The sequence below is a fragment of the Mustela lutreola genome, chromosome 16 (genome assembly GCF_030435805.1).
Source record: "Mustela lutreola isolate mMusLut2 chromosome 16, mMusLut2.pri, whole genome shotgun sequence".
Taxonomy (NCBI): domain Eukaryota; kingdom Metazoa; phylum Chordata; class Mammalia; order Carnivora; family Mustelidae; genus Mustela; species Mustela lutreola.
Genome location: NC_081305.1, coordinates 937,304 through 959,811, shown reverse-complemented (window position 1 = coordinate 959,811; position 22,508 = coordinate 937,304). Strand labels below are relative to the sequence as shown.

At 65.8% G+C, this 22,508-nt stretch overlaps 1 protein-coding gene across 1 annotated transcript; it reads right to left on the bottom strand.

Moving 5' to 3' along the window:
* Window positions 1-328: 328 nt before the first annotated feature.
* Window positions 329-22,506, bottom strand: GALNS (galactosamine (N-acetyl)-6-sulfatase). The gene is made up of 14 exons (XM_059150758.1): window positions 22,321-22,506; window positions 18,646-18,769; window positions 18,089-18,163; window positions 17,473-17,575; window positions 14,950-15,093; window positions 13,933-13,999; window positions 13,729-13,856; window positions 13,278-13,417; window positions 11,510-11,613; window positions 8,645-8,781; window positions 7,831-7,933; window positions 4,535-4,656; window positions 2,751-2,868; window positions 329-1,040 (listed from the first exon to the last, which is right to left on the bottom strand). Exons 1-14 carry the CDS (start codon window positions 22,435-22,437, stop codon window positions 954-956), a joined length of 1,569 nt encoding a protein of 522 aa, XP_059006741.1. The 5' UTR covers window positions 22,438-22,506; the 3' UTR covers window positions 329-953.
* Window positions 22,507-22,508: the final 2 nt, after the last annotated feature.

The following is a 22,508-nucleotide window of genomic DNA, read 5'->3' as shown; positions in this document are numbered from 1 at the left end:
TCCCCGCCGCTCGCCGGAACTACCGTATTTCTCCGAATCTGAGGTGCCAAGGTTGTTCCGGCGCGCTTGCGGTTTTGCAGCCTGAACAAACGCGTCCGCATCCGGGGGGCTGCGCGGCCGGAGGGCGACCGCGGCGACCGCGCAGGCCCGGCCGGGCTCCCGGGGAAGTGCCGAGGGGCGGGGCCGGCCCGCGAGAGTCCGGGAGGAAGAAGGGCCCGGGCTACCCGAGAGCTCCGCCCCGTCCGCGGAGGTGGGCGGTGGCTCGGCCGCCGCGAATTCCACCCCGGCGCACCGCTGCCCTCTGGCCGGCTTCGGCAAAAACAAGAACTCCCAAGTGCCGGCTCCTTTATTCTAAAACTCCTCTTCGCCATTTCCCAAGTCTTAGAGCGGCGCAGTACGGGTGGCGTCTCCACCGGCTCGCTCAGGCTCCCCGCGCCAGAGGGTTGGCGGCAGGGCAGCTGAGAGGCACCGACTGGCCACAGGGCCCTGGGGTCAGGATCCCTAAGGAAGGGGGAAGGTCTAGGTCCCCACCGGACCAGGGAGGCCTCCCTTGGCGGTTGTCAGGATCTCCTTCCGCCTTCACAATCCCACTCAGTGGGGTGCAGGGGCCAAGGGGCCAACACAGGACTGGCGAGGCCAGCTGTGACGGTGAGATTCAGGTCGCAGCCCTGTCCTCTGGATCGCTGGATGGAGGCAGGGCCCTGGAGGAGGCCAGCAGGAGGTCGGAGGGCAGCATCCGGCTCGGGCTGTGAGGCTGTGGGTCCTCACCGCAGGGTCAGGCCGACCAGGAGGGCTGAGGAACGCCAGGGCTGGGTCTCTGGCACGTGGAGCCAGCAGATCCTGCTGCTGGCTGCAGATGAGGTCTGTCCGTGTGGGCACGGCTGGAGGGCAGCCGGGGCTCAGGGTTCGTCCAGCAGGGAGCCCTAAGGCCAGAGTCTTCCTAGCCGCAGGCACTAGTGGGGCCAGGAGCACTTCTCTGGGACGGACTCTGGGGGCGTCAAGCACTTCCCTAACTTTTCACAGCCTGGGGGCGCCCAGTTCTGGCAGTGAGAATTGAGAGAGAACAGCAAGTTACTCTAAGCACGTCTGGGCTCCACCGTGGCCAGAGTCCCTCCCCGCCCCATCTCCTCCAGACACACTTCAGCAAGGGCTGACCCTGGAGGGCCCTCACAGCCTGCTCAAGACCATCCATAAAGAGCTCTCTGATGGTCAGCTGCGGGGAGAGCTGGCCCGTTCCAGTGGAGCACGGACGGCCCCTCTACCCAGCGTCCACACGCCTCCATATGGCCGTATTCTCCTGGTGCGGAGGATGGGCCCTCCTTGCTTCGCCATGGCCTCCCACTGCCCATGGGGGGTCTCTGCACCTCAGAAGGGAGACTCCAAGTCACTCTGGAGGCGTACCCTCCTGAGCAGGCCTCCCAGGCTGTTCCCGAATCAGGTTACCAAGGGCAGTGAGAACCACGCTGAAGGTCTCTCCTGCCCTGGAAGGCATCACCTGGCTTGTGGCTGCCCAGATGGGGAGAGGGGCCGGCCAGGCTTTGGTGAAGGAAGCTGCTCTTGACCTCGGACACAGAGCAAAGCACAGGGTGTGTGCAGAACAGACTCCGCCCAGCCAGCCTGACTGAGGGTGTGGGGAGCCAGCACCCGACTCTGGAGGCTGGTCCACACTGCTCTGGGCTGCCTTCAGTTCACTTGCGGGATTGGGGGGGCAGGTCCAGGGGTCAGGTGGCTGTGGTCATGCCCCGGCCAGTTCCCTCCACGCCCTCCCCCACTATATCAGGCAGTGGGAAGGGACACGGGCACCACACGCACTGCTTGACAGAGGGCATGCTAGGGGTGGGGACAGCTCGCCTTCCCAGTGAGATTAAAGTGGAGTGGGCACGTGGGGCTCTCAGACTCCTGGGACCCCAGGCACCTTGGTGGTCCTGAGACGGGTACCTTCCTGCTCTACTCTGTGCGTTCAGAAGGCAGACCACTCCACGGAGGGAAGGAGGAGGCCCTGGGGGCTTTTGCTCTGAACGTCCTTCCGTGGGGGACTTCAGGACACGAAGCTGCAGGTGTGGACAGCAGCGACAGGCCACCCCACCCTGGCCCTGGCTACCAAGGCAGCCCTGCCCGCCCCAGGATCACGCTCAGCGCCCGGAACACGTGGCTGACTCTGCTCCTGGTGCGCTCCCCCACCTGCTGCCCTGGCCCCTTGGGGCAGACCAGACTCCACACGGCAGGTCAACAGTGTCCGGCTGCTCTCTGAACCACCGTGCGGGACTGCGGGACGCGCGGCTCAGGGAGAGGGGCCGTCAGGCCGGGAAGCTGGGCCACCCCGTCCTGACGGTGCTTGGTGGGCTTTGAAGCCAAAGCTTCGGATGCTGGGACACCTGAATCACCCATGTCCGCAGCAGGGAGCCAGATACCCTCAGCTCCAGGGACAGGACCTTCAGGCCATCAGTCCACTGTATCCATACCCCACGTGGGAGTGACTTGGGCCAAGTGACTCCCAGCCACCCCTGCTGGGTCTGCGCAGAGCAGCAGGAGGGGAAGGGGTCCAGCCCGCAGCTCCGGCAGCCTCTGGAGGCCCGCGGTCTACCGCGTCCTGCCACACTGCCCAGCAGTCGCTTCTGCTGCCAGAAGTCTCTGCAATCCCAGACAGCTCCCAGTTGAGAAGGGGGGCGAGGGTGTGGGCTGCACAGACGTTCCACGGCCCCTGGGACACCCTCCCGGCACTGGCGACCTGCAGCACATCAAGCACTCACCATGACAGCCTGGTTGCACACGTTGAGCTGGGGCTGTCCAGGGACCAAGGTCTCCTGGTGCTGCCGGACGGCCAGGGTGACCCTGCGCAGGGCACGCAGGTACTCGGGGCTGGCAAAGCTAGAGGCAAGAGGACCAGGTCACTGAGGGAGCAAGGCCCAGGCCGGCCGGCAGGACAGGCCACCCCAGCAGCAGGGGAAGGGGCCTGGGGAGGGAGGGGTCCACCGCCCCAGTGGAGCCACCAGCTGGTGGCCCCTACCTCTGTCCCTCTGTGCCCAAGGGCTGGCATGCACCTCAGCAACTGCCCCACAGATGAGGCCGCAGGCACAGCAGCCATGACCCCTGTCAGCGTTCAGGGCCTGGGCCCCGGCCAGCACCACCGAGGGCACCAACAGGACCACGGGCGCCCCCGAGCAGACCTGGGGCCTTCCCGCTTTCCCAGTCCCTCCGACCCAGATCTGTGTGGCAGGAGCAGGGATCCCGCCCTGCTCCCCATGGTCTCTGGGTCTGCAGCCGTGGGACTCCCAGGCTGCCCCGAACCTCAGGCCCTCCAGTCCATCCTGCAGGCCGCGCTCACCGCACAGACGGCCTGCAAGCTTTTCCGTGAGGCCTCAAGACCCTGTCAAGTCTTTCCCCTTCTCTGGCCAAATGCACTGTGAAGGACTGGCTTAAGCTAAGGTCGTTCGTCTCAGCAGCAAGGTCTGTCTGGCTCTTGTCCTCTGAAGCTCAAGTGTGCTGGGGACATATGTGACTTCTGGGTGACGCTGGGGGCAGTCAGACTGCAGGAGGCCTCATGGGCAGAGGTGCGGCCTGTGGCTCCTCCGCAATCAGGCCCTGCCGTCGGCTCCCATGGCCCCGCTCGGTGTTGGCTCTGAAGTTACTTCTGGGGACAGGAGAGGCCTCCGACTGCTTCCTCCCAGGCTCCCCCTGGCTTAGCCTGATCCCCAGCCCCCCACGCACACGACCCTGGGCTCCACACCTGTGGCTGCTGATACCCATGAGGGCGTCCCAGCTCCCAGTGCAGTGTCCTAGGGCCCCGGAGACACGCGGCCACAGACTGGGGTTTAGACCCCCGGGGTCTCTTCCCTCCCAGGTCTGGAGGCTGCAGGCCGAGATCCAGGCAGGAACGTACCCCCTGCGGAGGTGCGTGTCCCTTCACCTCTGCCTCCGATTTCATGCGGCCCCTCCCCCATGTGTGTCCCCTCTTCTGTCTCCCAGGGCTACTCTCCGCAGGCCACGCCACCCTGATCCAGGATGACCTCCCCGCGACCTCGCCTTCACTGTCCCCACGAAGGCCCCGCTGCCAGGAAAGCCGCGTGTGAGGTTCTGGAGTGGGGCCCGTCTGTCTCCTTCCCACATCCCCGGGATCTGAGCTGGGCAGAGGGACCGAAAGTGTCTTAAGCGTCCCGGTTGGCACCACAAGGCCCCGCCCCAGAGCCTCGCCGGGAGGAGCCCCGGGGTGGATCTTTCACACTGGTGCTGCCCGCCGGGCACGGAGGGGCTCGTCCACCCCACACGCAGAGGCTGCTCAGGGCGGGGGTCATGTAACTGTGTCACGTGAACCCGTGGTGGAGGGACAGAGACCAGGCGGATGGGAACACCTGAGGAGGCGGGCCACGCACACCAGTTTGCTGAGGCAGACACGGAGGACAGGCCTGGACCACCTGTGGGGGCAGGAGAACTACCCCACCTGCCGCCGCGCGTCTCTCAAGAGCTCAGGACGTGCCTCTGCTTGGCAGTGCCCAGCCCGCCAGCGAGCATCTGCCCTTGCTTGGGGCCGGCTCACCTGAGGGGGAACCTCTCCCCGGGGTCTCGTCCCAGGTGGAAGACCAGGGGCAGCTCCGTGTGGTCCTCCTGCGTGTGGGTGGTGACTCCTGAGACGTTCTGCCCGGGGCAGAAATCGATGCCCTGAAACGGGAGGCCGGGAGGGCCGTGAGGGCCGTGCGCGCGTGCGGGCACGGATGCGCCCCAGGAGCCCAGGAGGCAGGGGCCTCGAGCTCCCCGAGGCAAGCCAGCCCGTCTCCCTGCCACCTGCTGCATCCCTAGACGTGCCACGAGAGTGTCCCAAGGCTGAGCACGCCGAGGGCCGGCCTCCTGTAGGATGGCATCTCTCCCACGCCCTGGCCCCGGAGCCGCGGAGCCATTGTGTCTGTCTTTGTATCCCGCCGGCAGCCCCTTCTCGGGCAGGGACGTGATTTTTTGTTTTTAAGATTTTTACTTATTTATTTGAGAGAGAGACAGAGAAAGAGAGAAATGACACGAGTGACAGGAGGGGCAGAGGGAGAAGCAGACTTCCGGCCAATGCAGGGCTCGATCCCAGGACTCTGGGACGCTGACCTGAGCCAAAGGCAGACGCTTATCACCTGAGCCCCCCAAGTACCCCGGGAGATAAATCTCTTTACGATATTTAGAAGCACCTGGTGACTCGGTGACGCATGTAATTCCTGATCTCAGAGTTGTCTGATCCCCACGTTAGGTGTAGAGATTGGGTAAAAAATGAAATCTCAAAGAAAAAGGAAAAAAAGCGCTACCCCTTAAACAAATTGTTCCAGCCCGTCTGGCGGCCGGCCTGTCACTGAATTCCAGAGCAAAGCCACCCCAGCACGTGCTGCTCACCGCTCCCTGCAGGCCGCCCGGGAGCCAGGAAAGACAGGCCCACGGCGGCAGCCCAGACGCCCGGGAACAGCAGGGCCTGAAACAGACCACTGCCAACGCGTCCGAGGACACAGGACAGCAGACCGTGTGCATCGAGGCTCAGGTGTATGGCCCCAGGTCCCCAGACAGGCCCAGTTCTGCAATTTCCCAGACCACCTCTGCCCTCGGGGCTCCTTTGGGGGGACACTGCGGGGCAGCTTCAGCCTCTGAGGTCAGCGTGTGGCACGAGCCCCGTCCAAGGTGCTGGGACGGCCCTAGGCCCCTTCCCAAAGCTACTGCGCTCACAGCCTGGAGCTGTGTCCCCAAGGCTCGCAGGCCGTGGGACTCCGACTTGGGAACAGGAAAAGCCAGCTGTACCCCGAGGACACCCTGGTGAGCCCAGGGCCCCACAAGCAGCTTAGCTGCAGTCTTCAGCCAATACAGGACACGGCCTAAGGGAGGGTCTGGAGAGGCGGCTGTACACAGAGACGGGTACACGGTGCTCACGAACCCCAGAACCGGCGGCTAGGGAAGGCTTTCTGCAGCGGTCAGTGCCGTCGACGGGCGCCCCCCACACCCCGTGTCCAACCCCCCTGCGTCTGTCACGGACAGCTGGTCAGCGGAGCAGGCAACATTCTGCTTCTCAATAAAGCAGGGAGGTTAGGAACCCGTGAAATTCTATTCATCCGCACTGAGCTGTGACTCTTGAGCCAGTGGCTGAAAATTAAGGAGACTCGAAGCCGGAGAAGACAGCCAGTGATGCGCGCCCAAGTGGGTTCCAGAGTGGGTGGCCCCTTGACCTTCGGGGAGTAGAAGTGCTGGAGAACACATGGGGATTTGACCACGAGAGCCCACAGCCTCCAGCACGAAAAAGCTGGCAGCTACCAGTCCAGACAAAAAACACAAATCCTCACCTGGATGCAAGCCAAGTACACTACTTACCAACACTCCACTCACCAGCACTGGGTTTCCCTCACGACTGCTGTCCCTGGGACATCACAGCCGAGCCAGCCCACGTGGCCCCTTCTCCCTCGGAGCCCAGGGTGCACCCGTCCCTCCGTGGCCCTGGCCCTTGGAGCCATGCACTTAGTCTAAGTCTGGGAGTGGCCCCCAAGTGCAGAGGACCACATGCACGTGTACCCCACTCCTGCTGTGCCACGGGCTGCCACAGGGAAACGGGTTCGTCCCTCCTTCTCGGCCTGCCCCGCTCAGCCAGCTGTTGGGGAACGGAAAAGCCTGACCTGGGACATGACTGGGCCCCAGGGACAAGAGTATAGCTGGGAAGCTAGCAGGGTCCACGCGGGTGACTCCCAAGCTAAGGACCACAGACCCGCACGCCCCTGCAGGGACGCAGCCCCGGCCTCTCCCTTAGGCTGGGAGCCGGCCCGGGCCTGGCTGAGTAGCCCCAGCCGGGCAGCCTCGTGACTTCTGAACAAAGCTGGCCCTAGCACGTTAGCCTCCTGGAAGGGCCATCAGAGCAGCCGACAGTGAGCCCACTCTCCTCCTGGGCAGCTGCCTCCCAGGGAGGGACTGCCCTGGGGAGCAGAGCAGCAGCACCCCGTTTCCTGGGAACTCAGAAGGGTGTCGAGCAGAGCCGGAGGCAGCAGGAGCCATGTGTCCGGCGGAGGAGGGCGGGGCCCACGCAGCAGAGCGGCCTCTCCCGATCGGGGCCCCACCGTAAACACAGTCTGCCCAGGTCACACAGGCAACGGCTCCACCTGCAGAACTTTCTGGACTTTCCCAACACTCCTTCTGAAAGAAGCTCCCCCTGCTCTTCTGGGGTCTGGCCTGGGTGGAAGCTGGGACGGGTCTCATTTGGGGCTGCCCAGACCCTGCCCCGAGAGCCCCTGGAGCCACAGGGAGGCCTGAAGTGTGGCTCCCGGAAGCCTGCTCCCATGCCACCTGGAATCTTGGGCAGCCGACAGCGGGGCCGCAGAAAGCCCTGGGAGGGAACAGTGAGGCCACACAGCTGCCCCCAAGCTCGCACAGCCAAGCTCTGAGTTTTTGGGGGCTCCTACGACCTCTTAGCCTCTGAGCACCTAAAGGGTAAACCACAGGCAGCCCTGCCTGATAGGACATGGGGCCAGGTGCTGAGGATGGCTGACATCGTGCCTGAAGGGCGGGCAGGCTCAGCTGTGGGACGGAGAGCAAGGGCAGGGACCCTGGGCGCGAGCGGGAGGGCCGAGTGGGCCCGAGAGAGTCCAGTGCTAAGCACGTAGGCCAGGGGACAGGACTGTGCCATGCCCTGTGCTGACAGTGGTTTGGAAGAGGTTGGGGACCGGTGCCACAGCGAGTCTGGGGGTTCACGAGTCAGGTGGCGAGCACGAGAGGCCTGTGGCCACCTGTCCTCCGCAGTGGCCTCTGGTCCTGGCCCGCTCTGTCCAGAGGTGTCCTCCTAAGAGGGAGGTGGTGGGTCTGCAGAGTTCATGGTACCCAAAGCCCCCTCACCTGTCTGAACTCCTCCCAAGAATTGGTCCAGGTCCAGAAGTGGGCCTTGTACTGGCCGAGGGTGACCGCCATCAGCGTGTTGCCGCGGTAATAGAATATCGGCCTGTTGCGGAGGGAGGGAAGGGTCAGAAGAAACTTGTCACAGAAACGACCACGCTGGGCTCCCACTGAGCACAGTGGGGAACAGGTCCACCAGGCCGCGGGGGGTGGCCGGGCCCCTGGGTCCTTGGCCCCAGCGTGAAGCTGGTGGCAGGCAGAGAGGCTCTGGCCCTCGCCGTGGGGCAGACGGCCTGCTGAGCCCCCACCACCATGGCGCTCCCTCCCCTGCGAGTCAACAAGCTCTTGTCCAGGGTTCAAGACAGCAAAGACAAGCACGGCTGAAAACGCCGGACACTGGCTCACCAGCCCAGACCCAGGCCTCAGCAGCTCTGAGGCGGCGGCGGCGGCCTTCCCAGCCGCGAGACTTCGCGTTTCGCAATTCCCGTCCCTTGAGCAACCTGGGAACCTGACTCTGTGTGAGCACAACAGCACCTGGTCTCAAGCTGGGAAGAAGCCGCGTCCGGCACCGGTGAAGCCCAAGGGGTCGGGCCCCAGGGGTCCGGACAGCCGGACACTCAGGCAGAACTCCCTCCACCCCAAGCGCTGGGCCTGGGGCCCCATGCCCTGGGTGCTGGGAGCCGGGTCTCGGGGTGCCAGGGCTCTCGCTTCTCAGGTCCTCCCCCTGCCCCGAGCCGGCCTGGGGAGGAAACGGCCTTGTCAGCCAGGCCTGGCTCTGTCCCCTGGTGTAGGGGGCTGGCGCCCAGCGGGCACGCACCTGTCTGTCAGCTGGCCCCACAGCATGGCAGGGAGCAGGTCCAGGCCGTCGATCACCCTGTCGCTGGGCGGAGCCAGGCCCGCGAGGAACAGGCTGGTCGTGAAGAGGTCCATGATGCTGCCCAGCTGGTGGCTCACCTGCAAGGACAGGACGCGGGGGCACTCGGCGAGCCCGCCCTGACCGGACGGCAGCCAGGGACACACAGGGGGCAGAGGCCTTCTCTGCCCGATGTCCACATGCGGTGCACACGCCCCGGGCCCAGGCCCTTCCTCTGGGCCCTGCCTTTGCAGTCTGACCCCGCTCCAGGCCATCCCGGAGCCCCACACGCTCTGGAGGGTCAGGTCAGTGCGCGTGGGCCGCCACACGAACCCTCAGGCCTCACGACCCTGCAAGGGAGGGGCGAGCTCCTCCTCGGGAGAGTGGCTTCAGGAGGTTAGGGCTGAGTGGGGATTCCAACTGTCCCATCCCCAGTTCCCGAGTCCTCGTGTCGGTGGGGACTACGAATGAGACAGAGGTGAGAAGACGGGCAGGCAGACACCGGTGGGGTCCGGCCTGCTGATGCCTCTCTGAGCCCATCTGTCACCACTGAACCACTGGGAGCTTCCCGAGTCAGGTGGGAGCACAGGCGGAGAGGAGACCGCAAGGCCCAGCGCAGCACGGAGGAGGGGCGGCTGGCTGGGGACGACCCGGGCCCGAACGGGATGGTCTCAGTCGAGGCACCCAGCGAAACGGGTCTGAGAGGAGCACTCTAAGCCAAGGGCCACATGCTGGTCTCCACAAGATGCACGTCTGCTCCTTGGACGCGGCTCTGCCTCATCTGGAGACCCCCGGGTTCACCCCACCACCCGGCGTCAGCAGCCTGGAGCTGGGGTGAGGGCTGTCTCGGGGGAGGCCGGAGAGTCCGCTGTTCAGCTTGGCGGGGTGGGCATCCGTGGGCATCTTGTTGGCTGGGACCTCCAGCCGCTCTTCCCAGTCCCCAGGGGTCCCTCACGGTTGCCCTGGGATCACGTGAGACGCCCCCGCCACGAGGAACTCCGTGTGGACACGGAGTGCACAGGCCACGGCCGCCTGCACTGTGGGTTCAGCAGCCCCGTGTGGGGAAATGGGAAGCTGGTGTTTGATTGGAACCTTCTGCGTGGGCTTGTAGAGGCAGGAGCCGGCGGCATCATCTCATTGCCGCGGCTTCTCCCCTAACGCTTGTTTTGCAACAAAAAAAAGAAGAAAGAAAAGAAAAATCAAGAAATCCCAATACTTTAACTGCCAAGCAAAATAAAGAGAGAAGAGACTGCCGTGTGGGTGGGGTAGGACAGCGGACGTCCTTCCTGTCAGCACAGAGCAGCTGGGGGCACGCAGAGAAACTTCCTGAAGGACAAACCCTCTCAACATGCGTCACGTCTTTAGGAAAACGCCATCAGACTGCTGTGGGCACACGGAGTCCCTGCTGGTGCCACCGGCACTGCTAAGACCCCACGCGGGGGCGGTCCCTCCCCCAGGCAGGAGGGGCCTGAGTACCGGAAACGGTGGGCAAACCACAGTGGGTAAGCGAAGCCCTCCCGTGGTCGCCGCAGGGCGCAGGCCTCACCGCTCGTCAGGCTCAGTTTCAGCGTGTGCCATGGAACCCGGCGCGGGGAAGGCTGCCCGGCTGTTCCTGGATTCTCGCCTCAGGGACAGGGCTGAGGGGTGAGGAGCCAGGCAGATGAGGGCTGGAGGCGGAGGATCCCAAAGACTGGAGCTGGCCCCAGGGAGAGAAGTCCCCATGGAGATCGTCCCAGAGGGTGCGGCTGTGGGGGAGCCTGGGCAGGAGGGTGGGCTCCGTGCCCCACGCCTGGCACCTGATCCCAGCGCCACAGGGGACGCCAGCGGTCCTGACACGTCACTTCCTCTCCTCGGGCCCCGTTTGCTAGCACGTGGCGTGGGAGTGCTGACGACGGCGACGGCGACAGGGTAACGCCCCGCACTGAGGTCCACGGCCCCATTCCCAGACCCCGCGCGCATTCCCCACGCGGTACAGAGGGAATCAAGGCTGCAGCAGCGGGCCTGGAGGTGGGGCGGATTCTGGGTCCCGGGACGTGGCCGGGGGCCAGAGTCAGAGGGACCGGTGAACTCGACGGGTCTGGGCGACGGAGGGAGGGCCGTGGGCACCTCAAGGACCCTGGAAAGACGAGGAAACGGACCCTCCCCTGGAGCCTCCAGAAGGAAGCAGCCCTGTGACGCTGTGAGCCTGGCCCAGGAGGCCTGGCCGGTCTCCCGACCTCCGGCCCGAGTGGAGGAGGGTGTCGTGAAGGCATGGAGCACGGCCCTGTGACAGAGACCGCGGGGCAGTCAATGCCCCTGCACTGTTGCTGTGAGGGCCGCACCAATACCAGCGTTCCCTGGGGGCGTCGAAGGGGAGAGACCGGTTCGGAGACCGGGAAAGGAGTATTTCAAAACGGGAGCCCTAAGACCCCGTATTCCTCTGGAGTCTGAACTGAGCTGCCCTGGGAGAGAAGGCCCTGCGTGTGGGTTCCTGGTGGAGGCAGGGGCAGAGCACGGAGCTCTGGGGCAGGAAAGGGCTCTGGTGTCTGGGAGGCTGCTAGGGGACCAGTGGCCGGGGGAGCCTTTGGGGCCAAGCAAGCTTTTAGGGACTCGGTATGCCCTGTGCCTGCGGGTGCTCGTTGAGGTCCATTAGCACACTAAAGCTCTGACGAGTCCTGAAGAAAAGAAACCTGCTTAACTTGGCTGAAGTCAGGACCGCCACGTTCACTGAGAAGGCAGCCTCGTCAGCACACGGCAGGTGCTAACACCGCCCCTGAGCCCCCTGCCCGCCCCACCTGCCCTTCACCAGCCGCCTCCCGGTGTGGAGCGGCCGGTCTGAGCGCCACTCACCTGGCCCGCAGGGACCCGCCCGGGCCACCACGCGATCGCGGGCTCCCGCATCCCACCTTCAAACGTGGTCTGCTTCCCACACAGAAACGGGCCGTTGCTACCGCCTGGGGAGACAGAGTCGTCGTGCATCAGACGCCTACCCCGAGTCCCCAGGGCGTCCCCCTGCTGGCCTGTTGCTTTCAGGGGGGATCTGCCACGGCCCCCAACCTTCCTGGGTCCTCGGGTGACACTGCTGCAAGGACCAGACACAGAGTTCAGGCCTCAAGGTCAAGGTCAGATGCCTGGACACGGTCAGGCAGTGACACCATGTCCCTGAGGCAGCTCAGTGGGAGCAGCTCAGTGGGGTTCATGGCTGCCTTCAGGGACTGTGAGACATACGTGTTCCCGTCCTCGAGCATCCCCTCTGTGTGGGGGGTGGGGGGTCCAATCAAAATGTGTCCCCCCCGGGGCCCAGCAGTGGGTTGGGGACGGGGCAGGTTCGGTTCCTGAACCACACGCGTGGAAAGTGCTGGAGGGCGGAGGGCCCTGGCCAGGCTGGCTGCCTCCCAGAGTCCAGGGCGAACGGCCATTGCTGCCGCCACCGCCTGCTGCCCGGGGCTCCCACGAGCCCGGCCCCCGGGAGGAACAGAAGAGGCGGTGCTCTTGCTCCTACGCAGGTCCCGCACCCTGGCCCCCCGCATTAGTGCAGGCAGAGCCCGAGAGAGAGAAAGGAAGGGTGTGTCCGGGCGACAAGCGAGCGTGCGGCAGGGCATCGCAGGACGGCGAGGACGGACGCGGCTCCTCCGGGGGCCTCGCGGGGCTCAGACGCACCGACGAGGCCCGACTGCTTGTCTACTTCGCGTCGCAAACGGTGAGGCGAACACACAAACTTGTGTTCTTACAACCGAGCATGTGGACTGCGTGCGTGGGAACCGGCGCCTACTTCAGGCATGAAGATGGGGCACCGCTGGTGGTCCCGGCAACGGCTGCGCGTCTGGGGCTCTTGGCGCAGAGCCGGAGGCACAGCAGGGACAGCGGCGTCCAGCCAGGTCCCGGGTCTTTGCTGGGAGGGATGCAGAGGGTCCCACCCTCACCTCTGGGACCAACAGCAGTGCAGGGAGCGCCTGGTGAGGACGAGGTCCCTCCATGGGCTGTGAATGGCCCCTTGGGGCCCCAGACCAGCCGGACACAGACCCCAAACTGCTGTTCGATGTCAGCAGACTCCTTCTCATCTGACCCCATCTGTACCCATACCAGCCGCGGGGCTCCCCCGACTGCATGGTCCCCTAGCACCTCCCTGCCGAGGCCTGTCCCCCTGGGGTTTCCTGCTCCCCGTGGCCTTCCTTCCAGAGCCCTTTGAGTGACTCAGGGCCCTGCTAAGGGAAAATGGGACAAAAAGATATGGTACCATGACAAGGGGGGGACGGACATGCTTATAGGACACCAGGTGGAACCCCTTGCTCCCCAAGGTGCAACAGTCCACGAGCTTGCCGAGCAGCCCCGGGGGTTCACGGCCCTGCGGCGGCTCCCTCGCTGAGCCAAGCCCGCACTCTGGGGTAGGGGCTGGGTCAAGACACCAAGACACCACTTCCCAGGAGGTCTGGAGATGCCCCAGCAAGTCTCCTGGGCGACAGTCTTCCCACTGGACACGGGCTCTTGGGAAGGGAGCGGGCATCTCCCCCATTGGACGGGGCCCCTAGGAGGGCTGAGTGGCCCTGGCGGAGCCTCAGAGATCCCAGTGTCCCAAGGGCAGCCCCATCTGGGGAGGCGAGGTGCTTGGAACACTGGCCTTGTTTAGGAGAAGAAATGAGAGCAGCGCCATTGTCGGAGGTGAAGAAGACGAACGTGTCCTCTGCGATCCTCAGGTCCCGGAGAAGGCTCAGGATCTTCCCCACACTGTCGTCAACCTCCCGGACAGCGTCCCCATACCTAAGGGGAGAAAGGGCGTCCGTGAGCAGAGAAGTGACGACTGCGGGGACGGACAGCACACCGGACGGGCTGGCTTCAGAGGAGAGGGAGAGAAGTCAGTCCCCAGAGTTAACCCGGGACGGGACACGCCACACCGCGCAGCCTCCTCCACGCAGACCGCGCTGGCCGGCAGCTTCGGGGAAGCATGAGAGCTGCTCTCCCTTCCCATCAGGGTAACTGACACCGAATGGCCGAGGGCCCCGTCCCTGGAGCCAATCACGCTCAGCCGAGCTCTCCGGGGTGGGTCCACGTCTCTAGGACCAAGGACTCACCGCCCTCGCCGGCTGGTGCCCAAGAAGGGCCGAGACGCGTACACGGGCGCGTGAGTGGCGTCGATGGCCCAGTACAGGAAGAAGGGGCGCCGAGCCGCGTGCTGCCTCTGCACGAAGTCCAGCGCTTCCTGGGGGAGATGCTGCCTTACCCGTCTGCCCGGAGGCCAGGCTCCCCCGCGCCCGCCCAGCCCGCGCGTCCGTCACCTGCGTGTACAGCTGTGTCAGGTTGGCTTCCCCGGTCTTCAGATTGATCGGGAATTCCTCATAGTATCTGAAAGTAACACAGACCCAGACAAAAATCCGCCTCCCGGAAGCCAAGCGAGCTCCTTTCCCTGAAGTCCCAGGCGGGGAGGCCTCGCTCACAGGGTGAGGGAACCGCGGCCCGCGCGCATCAACGACCCAGAGGCGTGCGCCGCTCCGGAGGCCCCGGGCCGGTCGAGGACGAGGCCCCACGGCAGCCCCCACCTGGCAGCGGCCACGTGTGAGGACACAGGGAGGCTGACAGAGGCGGCGCCGCGGTCACCCCGGGCCGGCAGCAGCTCATGGGCACAGGCGCTCTGAGCCGGCCGTGTCTGCGCGGCACCACGAGCACACCAGGACCCCCGAACCCCGCTTCCAACGGGGCACGTTCTCCCTCAACGAGGCTGTCCTGGAAACGCACAGGCCCAACCCAGCTTTCTGGCCCCGATGCAAGAACTTCCACCGAAACCGTGAAGCCACACAAAAGGTGGGCGGGATGAAGCTGGAGACAGAACGGAGCTGACCAAGCGGGGACATGCTGTGGCGCCGTGAAGGCAGGCCCACGGCCAGACCGGAGCCTGGGGAGCCGCCCGGCTCAGGCAGCAGAGCTCCAGGCGGGCTCCTGAGGAAGGAGCAGCCCGGGGGGCTCCTGGCACAGGGCTACGGGCCCGCCTGGTGCAGGTGGACGGCCTCGGAGCCGGAGCCCAGGACCGCCCAACGGCTTCAGGAACCAAACCTCAGGAGCAGAACGCGGTGCTGCGTGACACACCTCGGGGGTCCTAACCTCTCCCACGCTAAAGTCCCCTGTGGGCGGCTCGAACAGCAGCCCTAGGCCGTGGTTCTCCCTGCCCCAGAACCACCGGCGGACAAAGCCAAGCGCTGGGAAGCCGTTCCAGAAACCCCGCCCCGCCCCCAGCAGGGCATCAGAGGGCAGGGCTGAGCTCTGCCGCGTGCGGGGCGGGGCAGGAAGGGACCCGTTACCTGCCGACCATCTCCCAGTCCCTGTACACAGGGATGTTGGGCCTGGCCCTGTTGTCGTATGGTCCAAAGTGACAGTTGGGGGACCCGAACCACTCGTCGAACCCACGCTTCAGGGGGTGGAACTGAGGCCTGTGGCCCAGATGCCTAGAAACGGGAACCCAGATGCTTTAGGGACCCCTTCTCAGGGTACCCCAAAGTCCTGAGCACAGACAGCTCCTTGCCTTGTGTGTGCTGAGCCCCAGGTGCCCTGAGACGTCCTCCTCCAGGTGGGCGCCAGGACCCCGCCCACCCCCACCGACAGCCCATGGCCCTGGCCACAGCGGGTGTCTGGGCACAGAGATGCTCAGGCATCCCTCTGGAGTGCTGCGAGAGCTCAGGGAAGACACGCAGTGAGCTGTCTCACAGCAGCCAGAAACCACCCAGAACTCTCCGCACTCTGGCTTCTTCCTTCTTCCATTTCTGGGGACGGTTCTACAGGTTCCGCCTTCTCCGGGACTGAGCCGGTCGCCGGCCCTCACAGTAAGGTCTTCAAGAGCCTCTTCCCCCAGATACGCATAATCACGCCCCAAAAGATGGACGCGCGGCCCTGGGGGAGCTGACCGTCCTCGCCTGGCCTCATCACAGCCTGGGACACTCCAGGACCTGCCAAGGCCGCGCACTAACCCAGCGCCCGGGCCCCGCTCGGGGATACGTGTGCCTGCAGGGTGACCAGGGCCAAGCACTCCCCAGCCCAGGCTCTCCGGACTGCGGGCATCACGACCCTCCCTTTGTCGGTTCTGCCAACAAGAAGCAGCCGAGGGAGGACCCAGCAGTCCCTGAGCCAGAGCTGTCTGCTCCTCAGAACACACGGTGCAGACGCACGGGGGTTTCTGCTCCGCCCATGGGCTCTTGGGGAGCACAGCAACTCTACAGGGCCAGTGGGCTCCCATGGGCCTCTCACGGCCACACAAGCTGGAAAGCAGGGTCTCCCTCCTCTGCTGCCCTGGGGAGGCCTTGGAGCAGGCGACCAGGAGACCCCACTGCCTGCTCAGAGGTGTTCTGGTGGCCCGCGCAGATGCCCAGGCACTGGTCACTTGGTCAAGGCGGTATGGCACGGCACGGCGTGGTGGGGTGGGTAGGCCACGTGGGGCCAGAACTGAGGTGCCCAGTGCTGGGGTCTAAGAAGGTGCCGGTAAGTGTGTCTCTCAGGGCCTCGGCTCCCATAGCTGGTTCTCAAACACTCTGCCTCCCGACTGCAGCGTGGCCACGGTGCAGCTCTGGCCTCTGCAGGGCCCTCCGCTGGGGGCAGGGCCATGGGCGCTACCACGGCCGCTCGCTGCAGAAACCTAACCCGCCCTGCGCTCTGTGCTCCCTCTCCGCGTCTCAGGTCAGCCCGGGCCGCTGCTCCGGCATGGTCAGCTCTCCGCACGCCCACCAGCACTGGCCCGGAGGGGGACGCGCTGGCTAGCCAACGTGGCTGCACGCTCACACCCACCAGCTCAGGCGGCCTCCCTTGACACACAGGCGCTGGAAGGGCCGCTTTTGCTAGGCTGTCGGCTCCCGACAGCAGTGGGGCCGGCACCGCCTGCCGGTGAGCTAGAGCAGGCTGCAGTCCCTAGGGACACCACAGTCCCCTGGGACAGGGGCGGCTGGAGGGGGTTCTCATGTGAATCCAGCCTCCACCCATCCCCAGACTTGCTCAAGCCACGGAAGTCTGGCTCCGTGGCACTGGGCTGGGAGGAAGGAGGTCAGTGCAGGCCACAGCCCTGTGACGGACCCCGCTGAGACTGAGACGCACCCCCCGCCCCCGGGAAGTCTGCTGGCCCCAGGGCACAGCTGCCGGGCCGCGCATCACAGGGCCCATCCCTCCCATGGGCTCCCCACAGAGAGGGCCCTGGCAGTCTCCCCGGGCTTTCCGGGCACTGCCCAGGCCTGGGCTGGTGACAAGCATCCCCAGAGCTGTGCTCTGCCACCACCTCCTCCAAGCACCGCTCGGCAGGACGGCTCCCGGCGAGACTCAGGAGCGAGAAAGCACTTGTCCCGCAGCCCCTGGATCACCAGGATTCTCGATGCTCAGTGCCCTGGTTTCCATGGACCTCCCACTGCTGTGACCACAGTGCTGTGCACGGGACGCCTGTCCTCGAGAAGGCAGTGCCAGCAAGTAGCAGAAGAACTAAGGGCAGAGGGGCCATGGTGCCGTGATGGACAGGGACGGATGGCTGGACATCGGAAAGGCTCCCCGGGGAGGGCGGACTGGCTCTCTTCCAGAAGCCCCACAGCTCGGGAGAGGGAGCAGAGACCCTGTGACCTTCACATCTGCCTCCTGGGCTGCACACCTGGGGATCCCCGTGGAACCTGCTCCCAGTGGCAGGCACGACACACACGCACGCCACGGGGGCCTCTGCCGTCATGACCGTAGGGCCCTCACGATCCCCCACCAAGGGACTGTCCTCCGCCTCCTGGCTGCCCCTCCGTGTCCCCACCAGACAGCACCCTGCACTCACGCACCAGCTGCGCACGCCCCACAGGAGCATCAGGACTCACCACTTGCCCACGATCTTGCTGGCGTAGCCGGCCCCCTTCAGCAGCTCGGGCAGCAGGCGCTCCTCAGCCGGGATGCCACCCACGATCTCCTGCGGCGTGTAGGCTGCGAGAGCATGACCGGCCTGGCACGGGCTCCCTCCGCTTCCTACCCCAGGGCACGGCTGGCCTGGCACGGGCTCCCTCTGCTTCCTACCCCGGGGCACGACCGGCCAGCACGGGCTCCCTCTGCTTCCTACCCTAGGGCACGGCTGGCCTGGCACACTTCCTGCTCAGAGCCGCAGGTGCTGGGCTGCCCTGGGCACAGGACAGCAGCAGGGAAGGAGCCATAAGCGGTGTCTGCCCAGACTGTCCTTGGCAGAGCAGTGGCCGGGAAGGAGCCTGGACTCTCCACCAAGTCCCCAGGAGGACCAGCACTCAGCCTGTTTCCTCTCCACTGACGACGCGCATTTCTGAAGGACGGGCCACCCCCACACACAGCCTCTGAGCCCAGGCAAGCAGCTGGCGCTCGCAAAGCTGGCCAGCGGACGCCAGGTCACGCATGAGAATGGTGGCAGACATCTCTCCCACCCAGGCCCGCGTCCCCTGTGCTGCGGGTGCTGCCTGCGGCACTGCGTACCGTTTCTGGCGTGCCCGTTGGTGGTGTAGAAGCCGTTGCGGATGGGCAGGCGTCCAGTGAGCAGAGCTGCCCGTGCTACACCGAGGAAACAGAAATGTCATGAGCGTCCACGGCCAGCTCGCAACGCTCCTCCTCCCGTTGGCAGCTCCAGAGTGCCAGCCTAGTGGGCTACGCGCACGGCACAGCACGCCCCCAACACCGGCCTTCCTTCCCTTCCTGGGGGGCGGGGGGCACGTAAGGAACCTTCCCAGCACGGGTGGTTGTCCTGGGAGGAGGGGGCGCTTGTCCCGAACCACCCCGAGCCACTCCACTCTGGGAAAGGAGGAAAGCACGTGCCACTGGCAGCAACTTCTGCCTCCAAACCCGACAGGCTCCGTGCCCTTGGCGGCCTGTGACAGCACGGAGCCCAGCTGCCCCAACGTGCTGAGACCCCGACGGGAAAGGGCTAGGGCTGCCACAGCCACCTGCAGCCCGCCTGGTGCTCTGCTTGGAAGGAAGCTGGGAGGCGCCCGAGTGTTGGTCCCGCTCCCTGTGCCCGTAGGCCAGCCCCAACTTACACGGCGAGCACAGCGGGTTGGCTGAGTAGAAGTTTGGGAAAAGCATCCCTTCTGCAGCCATCCGGTCCAAATTTGGGGTCTCTCTCGAAGGTTCTCCATATACTCCCAGGTCGCCCCACCCCATCTGCAGAAAAGAGCATGGATAGGTGGCACAGACCTCCTTTTGTCTTGGGGGAAGGTGAGAGTTCAGCCAGGAGCTGCTCATCCTGTGCCCCACGAGCCACAGCATCCTCACTACACCCCAGTGCCCGGCGCGGGCTGTGGGCACTGTCAGTGGCTTTGTGGCCGGCTTAGCGGGGACGGCCCCATGCTCGCTGCTCCTCAGCCTCTGACGCCAGCACCTGCGGCTCCCCGGGAACCGGCAACTCGGGACACAAACCAGGAAGGAGCTGGTGCACAAACTGAGACCGAAAACACGCGGCAAGGCCCCCACCCAGGGAGACGCAGTGCGGCCATGTGACTGGCTGTTCCACACCCAGGGAGACGCAGTGCGGCCACGTGACTGGCTGTTCCACTCCCAGGTCTAGTCGCAAGAACAGGACACAAGCACCAGGCACAACGACACAAACAACATGAGTGTCCACAGAGGCATGACTGACAACAGCCCAGAGCAAACGCACTGGGCATCCGACAGCTGCTCCGTGGACACACGGACGACATCCGCTTGGTGGACACACAGACCGCAGTCTAGCCGCGCGGTCCGGGCCGAAGGTCATGTCCACTCAGAACCTACGCATGGCCCTGTATGTGGAAACACAGGAGTAGGGGTGCCTGGGGGGCTCCGTCAGGTAAGTGTCTGACCCGATCTCAGTTCAGACCTTGACCTCACGGTCGTGAGTTCAAGCCCTGCACTGGGCGCCCGGCTAGCGGAGCCCACTTTAAAAAAAGCAGATGCTGCTGGTGTGACCGGCCTGGGTAGACTCATGGGACTAAGGCAGACCCCAAATCCAATGCAGAAGAACAGGGGCGGCGGGACGCAGGCACAGGGGAGCGCGGGAGAGCAGGGGCTGGGGGACACGGCTACGCAGTTGGACCGCCGGGAGCCGCCGGAGCTGGCGTTGCAGGAAGGGCCTTCCTCCGGAGCCTCGGGAGCCCCTGCTGCCACCCTGACTTCAGACTTGGGCCCTCAAACTGGGGCTGGAGAGTTTTGTGTTTGTGGTCAGTGGTGATGCCCTGGGCAGCGGCACAGGCACACTGGACACGGCTGGGCCGGGAATCAGGACGCTGGAGGCCAGGGTCAGCTACGAGGACCGCGCGCCGTGGGGCTCTGTTTCCGGGAAAGGCCAGAACAGGCAGGTCCAGAAGGCCAGGAGGTGGTGGGTCGTGGGAGCGGGGGAGAGGAGGCAGGCGCCTGCCAAGGGGCCAATGAACACGGCCTCAAGTGGACTGTATGTGGCTGCACAGGGTGCGGAGCTCATGAGAGCCCACAAACCTGCCCAGCTAAGCCCGTGACCCCAGGCCGGCAGCCCGCGCGCCGTCCCGGCACAGCTGTCAGTGAAGCGCAGGCCCCTGCAGGCCGTGGCCTGCTCTCCTGAGTCAGCGGCAGCTGGTCCCTTTGGCCTTTTAGCTCCGGATTCCTCCGGCACGGCTTATCCTGACATCTCTGAAATGCCTGCTCTGTCCGGGGGCCACAGGCACTGGCACGGAGCAAGCCCCCGAGGGACGCGCGGCCACAGGAAGGATGGAGGCTGAGCCGGGGGCAGACGATGTCCCTGAGTGACAAGAGTCTGGAGGCCGGACACGCAGGGACAGGGTTCACATGCCCCAGTTGGGTGCGGGAGGGCCTACGAGCTCGGTTGGAGCCTGGCCCAGCTGCCCACAGGGCAGGCCGAGGCCATGGGACTCACTTCCCTTCCTGGGGCCTGGCCCGGCCTCCCCTCCCCTAGAGCTTGGAGACTTCTGAGTCAGCTGCTCCCTGCTGCCCGTGAAGGGCCACCCTGGGCCCTCAGACTCACATCAACACGTGTAGAAGGACGCGCGTGGCTCAGCAGCTCCGGCGGCTCCCCACCCACAGGCCCGCTGCACTCCCCCTGGAGCTGCTTCTGTTCAGCCCGACTGCACTCTCCCAGCCGTACACATAAAGAACCAAGACACAGCCAGTGTCCAGGCGCTCGGGAGCAGGCCTCTAAGCCCCTGCCCACCCCAGCCCTGCCAGACGCGAAGAAGGGAGGAAGATCCACGGGAGACCAGTGTCAGCATCCTCTGAACTCAGCACACAGCCGTGGGGGACCCGTCCGGTCCTGAGCGCACGGAGGACGGTGAGACAGCTGCCGGCCTGGCCTCTGACAGGCGCCCCCAGAAAAGTCAAGGGGCTGGTGAGCCCCGTCACCACTGCCCCCGTTCTGCCCCCCAACTGGCCCTCCCCGGTGAGCAGTGTCTGAACTCACGACCCTGAGATCAAGACCTGAGCTGAGACCAAGAGGCGGGTGCCTCACTGACTGGGCGACCCAGGTGCCCCCAGAGTGTCCATACCTCTGGTGGGACTCAACCATCTGCTGTGCACCCCGGGACGTGCCCTGTTTCCTACTACCAGTTTGTCATAAAGGACGCCTGGCAGGAACAGCAGACGGAGGAGACACCCAGGGCGAGGGGAGGGGGAGGTCCCACGGCCAGCACCTCCGTGAGTTCACCAACCTGGAAGCCCTCAAACACACTCCTTAGGGTTTCGTGGAGGTCTGGCTACAGACGCAGAACTCATCACGTCACCGGCCCTCAGTGCCGGAACTCAAGCCCCAGGCCGCGGCCTTCCCCGGAGGTCAGGGCCGTGCTGAAAACCCCTGCGGAACCAGGCCTCAGGCTCTCTGCAGACCCGTCCCCAACCTCCCCAGGGGCCTCCACTACCCGCCCAGGCACGCCGAAGCTCTGCTACCGTGGCGGGGTCCTTCAGGGTTTGAGGAGCGCAGGCCCGCACGGGAGACAGGCCCTGAGGGGCACCAGGCGCCCGGGCCTGCGTCTGTGCTCCGCTCTACCCCGTCACCTCACGCCCAGTTCAAAACCTGCACTTCACTGCCAACCTCTGTGACCAAGAGGCGGTGACAAAGGCACAAAGACAGCGGGACGGCTCTGGCCCCTGCAGGCACCCCGCTAACCTCTACAGGGCCGGTCTGCCAGAGTGACCAGAGCGAGCCTGCGCGGGGCCGCACACACACCCAGCAGCGGACCCAGACAAACGTGACCCAGGGCCAGAACTCCCAGCCACCCAGGGCAGCCTGGCGGGGGAGACAGCAACAGTCCCCGGCAGGGCACATCCTGGACGTCCCGGCAGACGGGCCTGGGTCCCGGTCAGCTCCGCACCCAGTGCCTGGGGGGAAGGCAAGGGGACCCCGGGGGGGGGGGGGTGCTGGGGAACTGGTCTGGGCCACCCCTCTGTCGGTCCGCGCTGGGACAGGGGGCAGTGCTGGAGGGCTCGTCCCCCGGGCAGCCCAGCGGGGCCCACATCCGTCCGGCACTGCCGGGGCAAGACCGCCGACGGCCGGACCCGGATCCAGGGGGCCGCTGGGCGCCGCACGGACCCTCCCTCCTGCCCGCCCGGCTACGGCCCTCCACCGCTCCCCGGCCCCGAGGGCGCGCCCCCAGCCCCACGCCCGCCCCGCCCCGCCCCGCCCCGCCGGCCGCCCCTGCCGTCCCGCGTCGCCCGGGGCCGCCCCTGGGAGCCCGAGCGGCGGCCGCACTCACGTCGTCCATGAGCAGCAGCACGAGGTTGGGGGGCTTGGGCGCGCCCACGGCCGCGAGCCCGGCGGCGCCCAGCAGCAGCAGCAGCCGCCCCCCGGTGCCCGCGCCGACCCGCGCCATGGCAACCGCTGCGGGAGCCGCGGAGCCCGCGCGGAGGCAGGAAGCGGCGGGCGCGCGGCGGCGGCTCTCCC

Excerpts from the sequence above, each read along its gene's own strand:
- GALNS (XM_059150758.1), bottom strand. The coding sequence starts at position 22,437 with ATGGCGCGGGTCGGCGCGGGCACCGGGGGGCGGCTGCTGCTGCTGCTG. Across the intron at positions 13,857-13,932 it reads TGACACAGCTGTACACGCAG|GAAGCGCTGGACTTCGTGCA; the intron begins GTGACGGACGCG and ends CATCTCCCCCAG. Across the intron at positions 4,657-7,830 it reads CTTGGGAGGAGTTCAGACAG|GGCATCGATTTCTGCCCCGG; the intron begins GTGAGGGGGCTT and ends CTCCCGTTTCAG.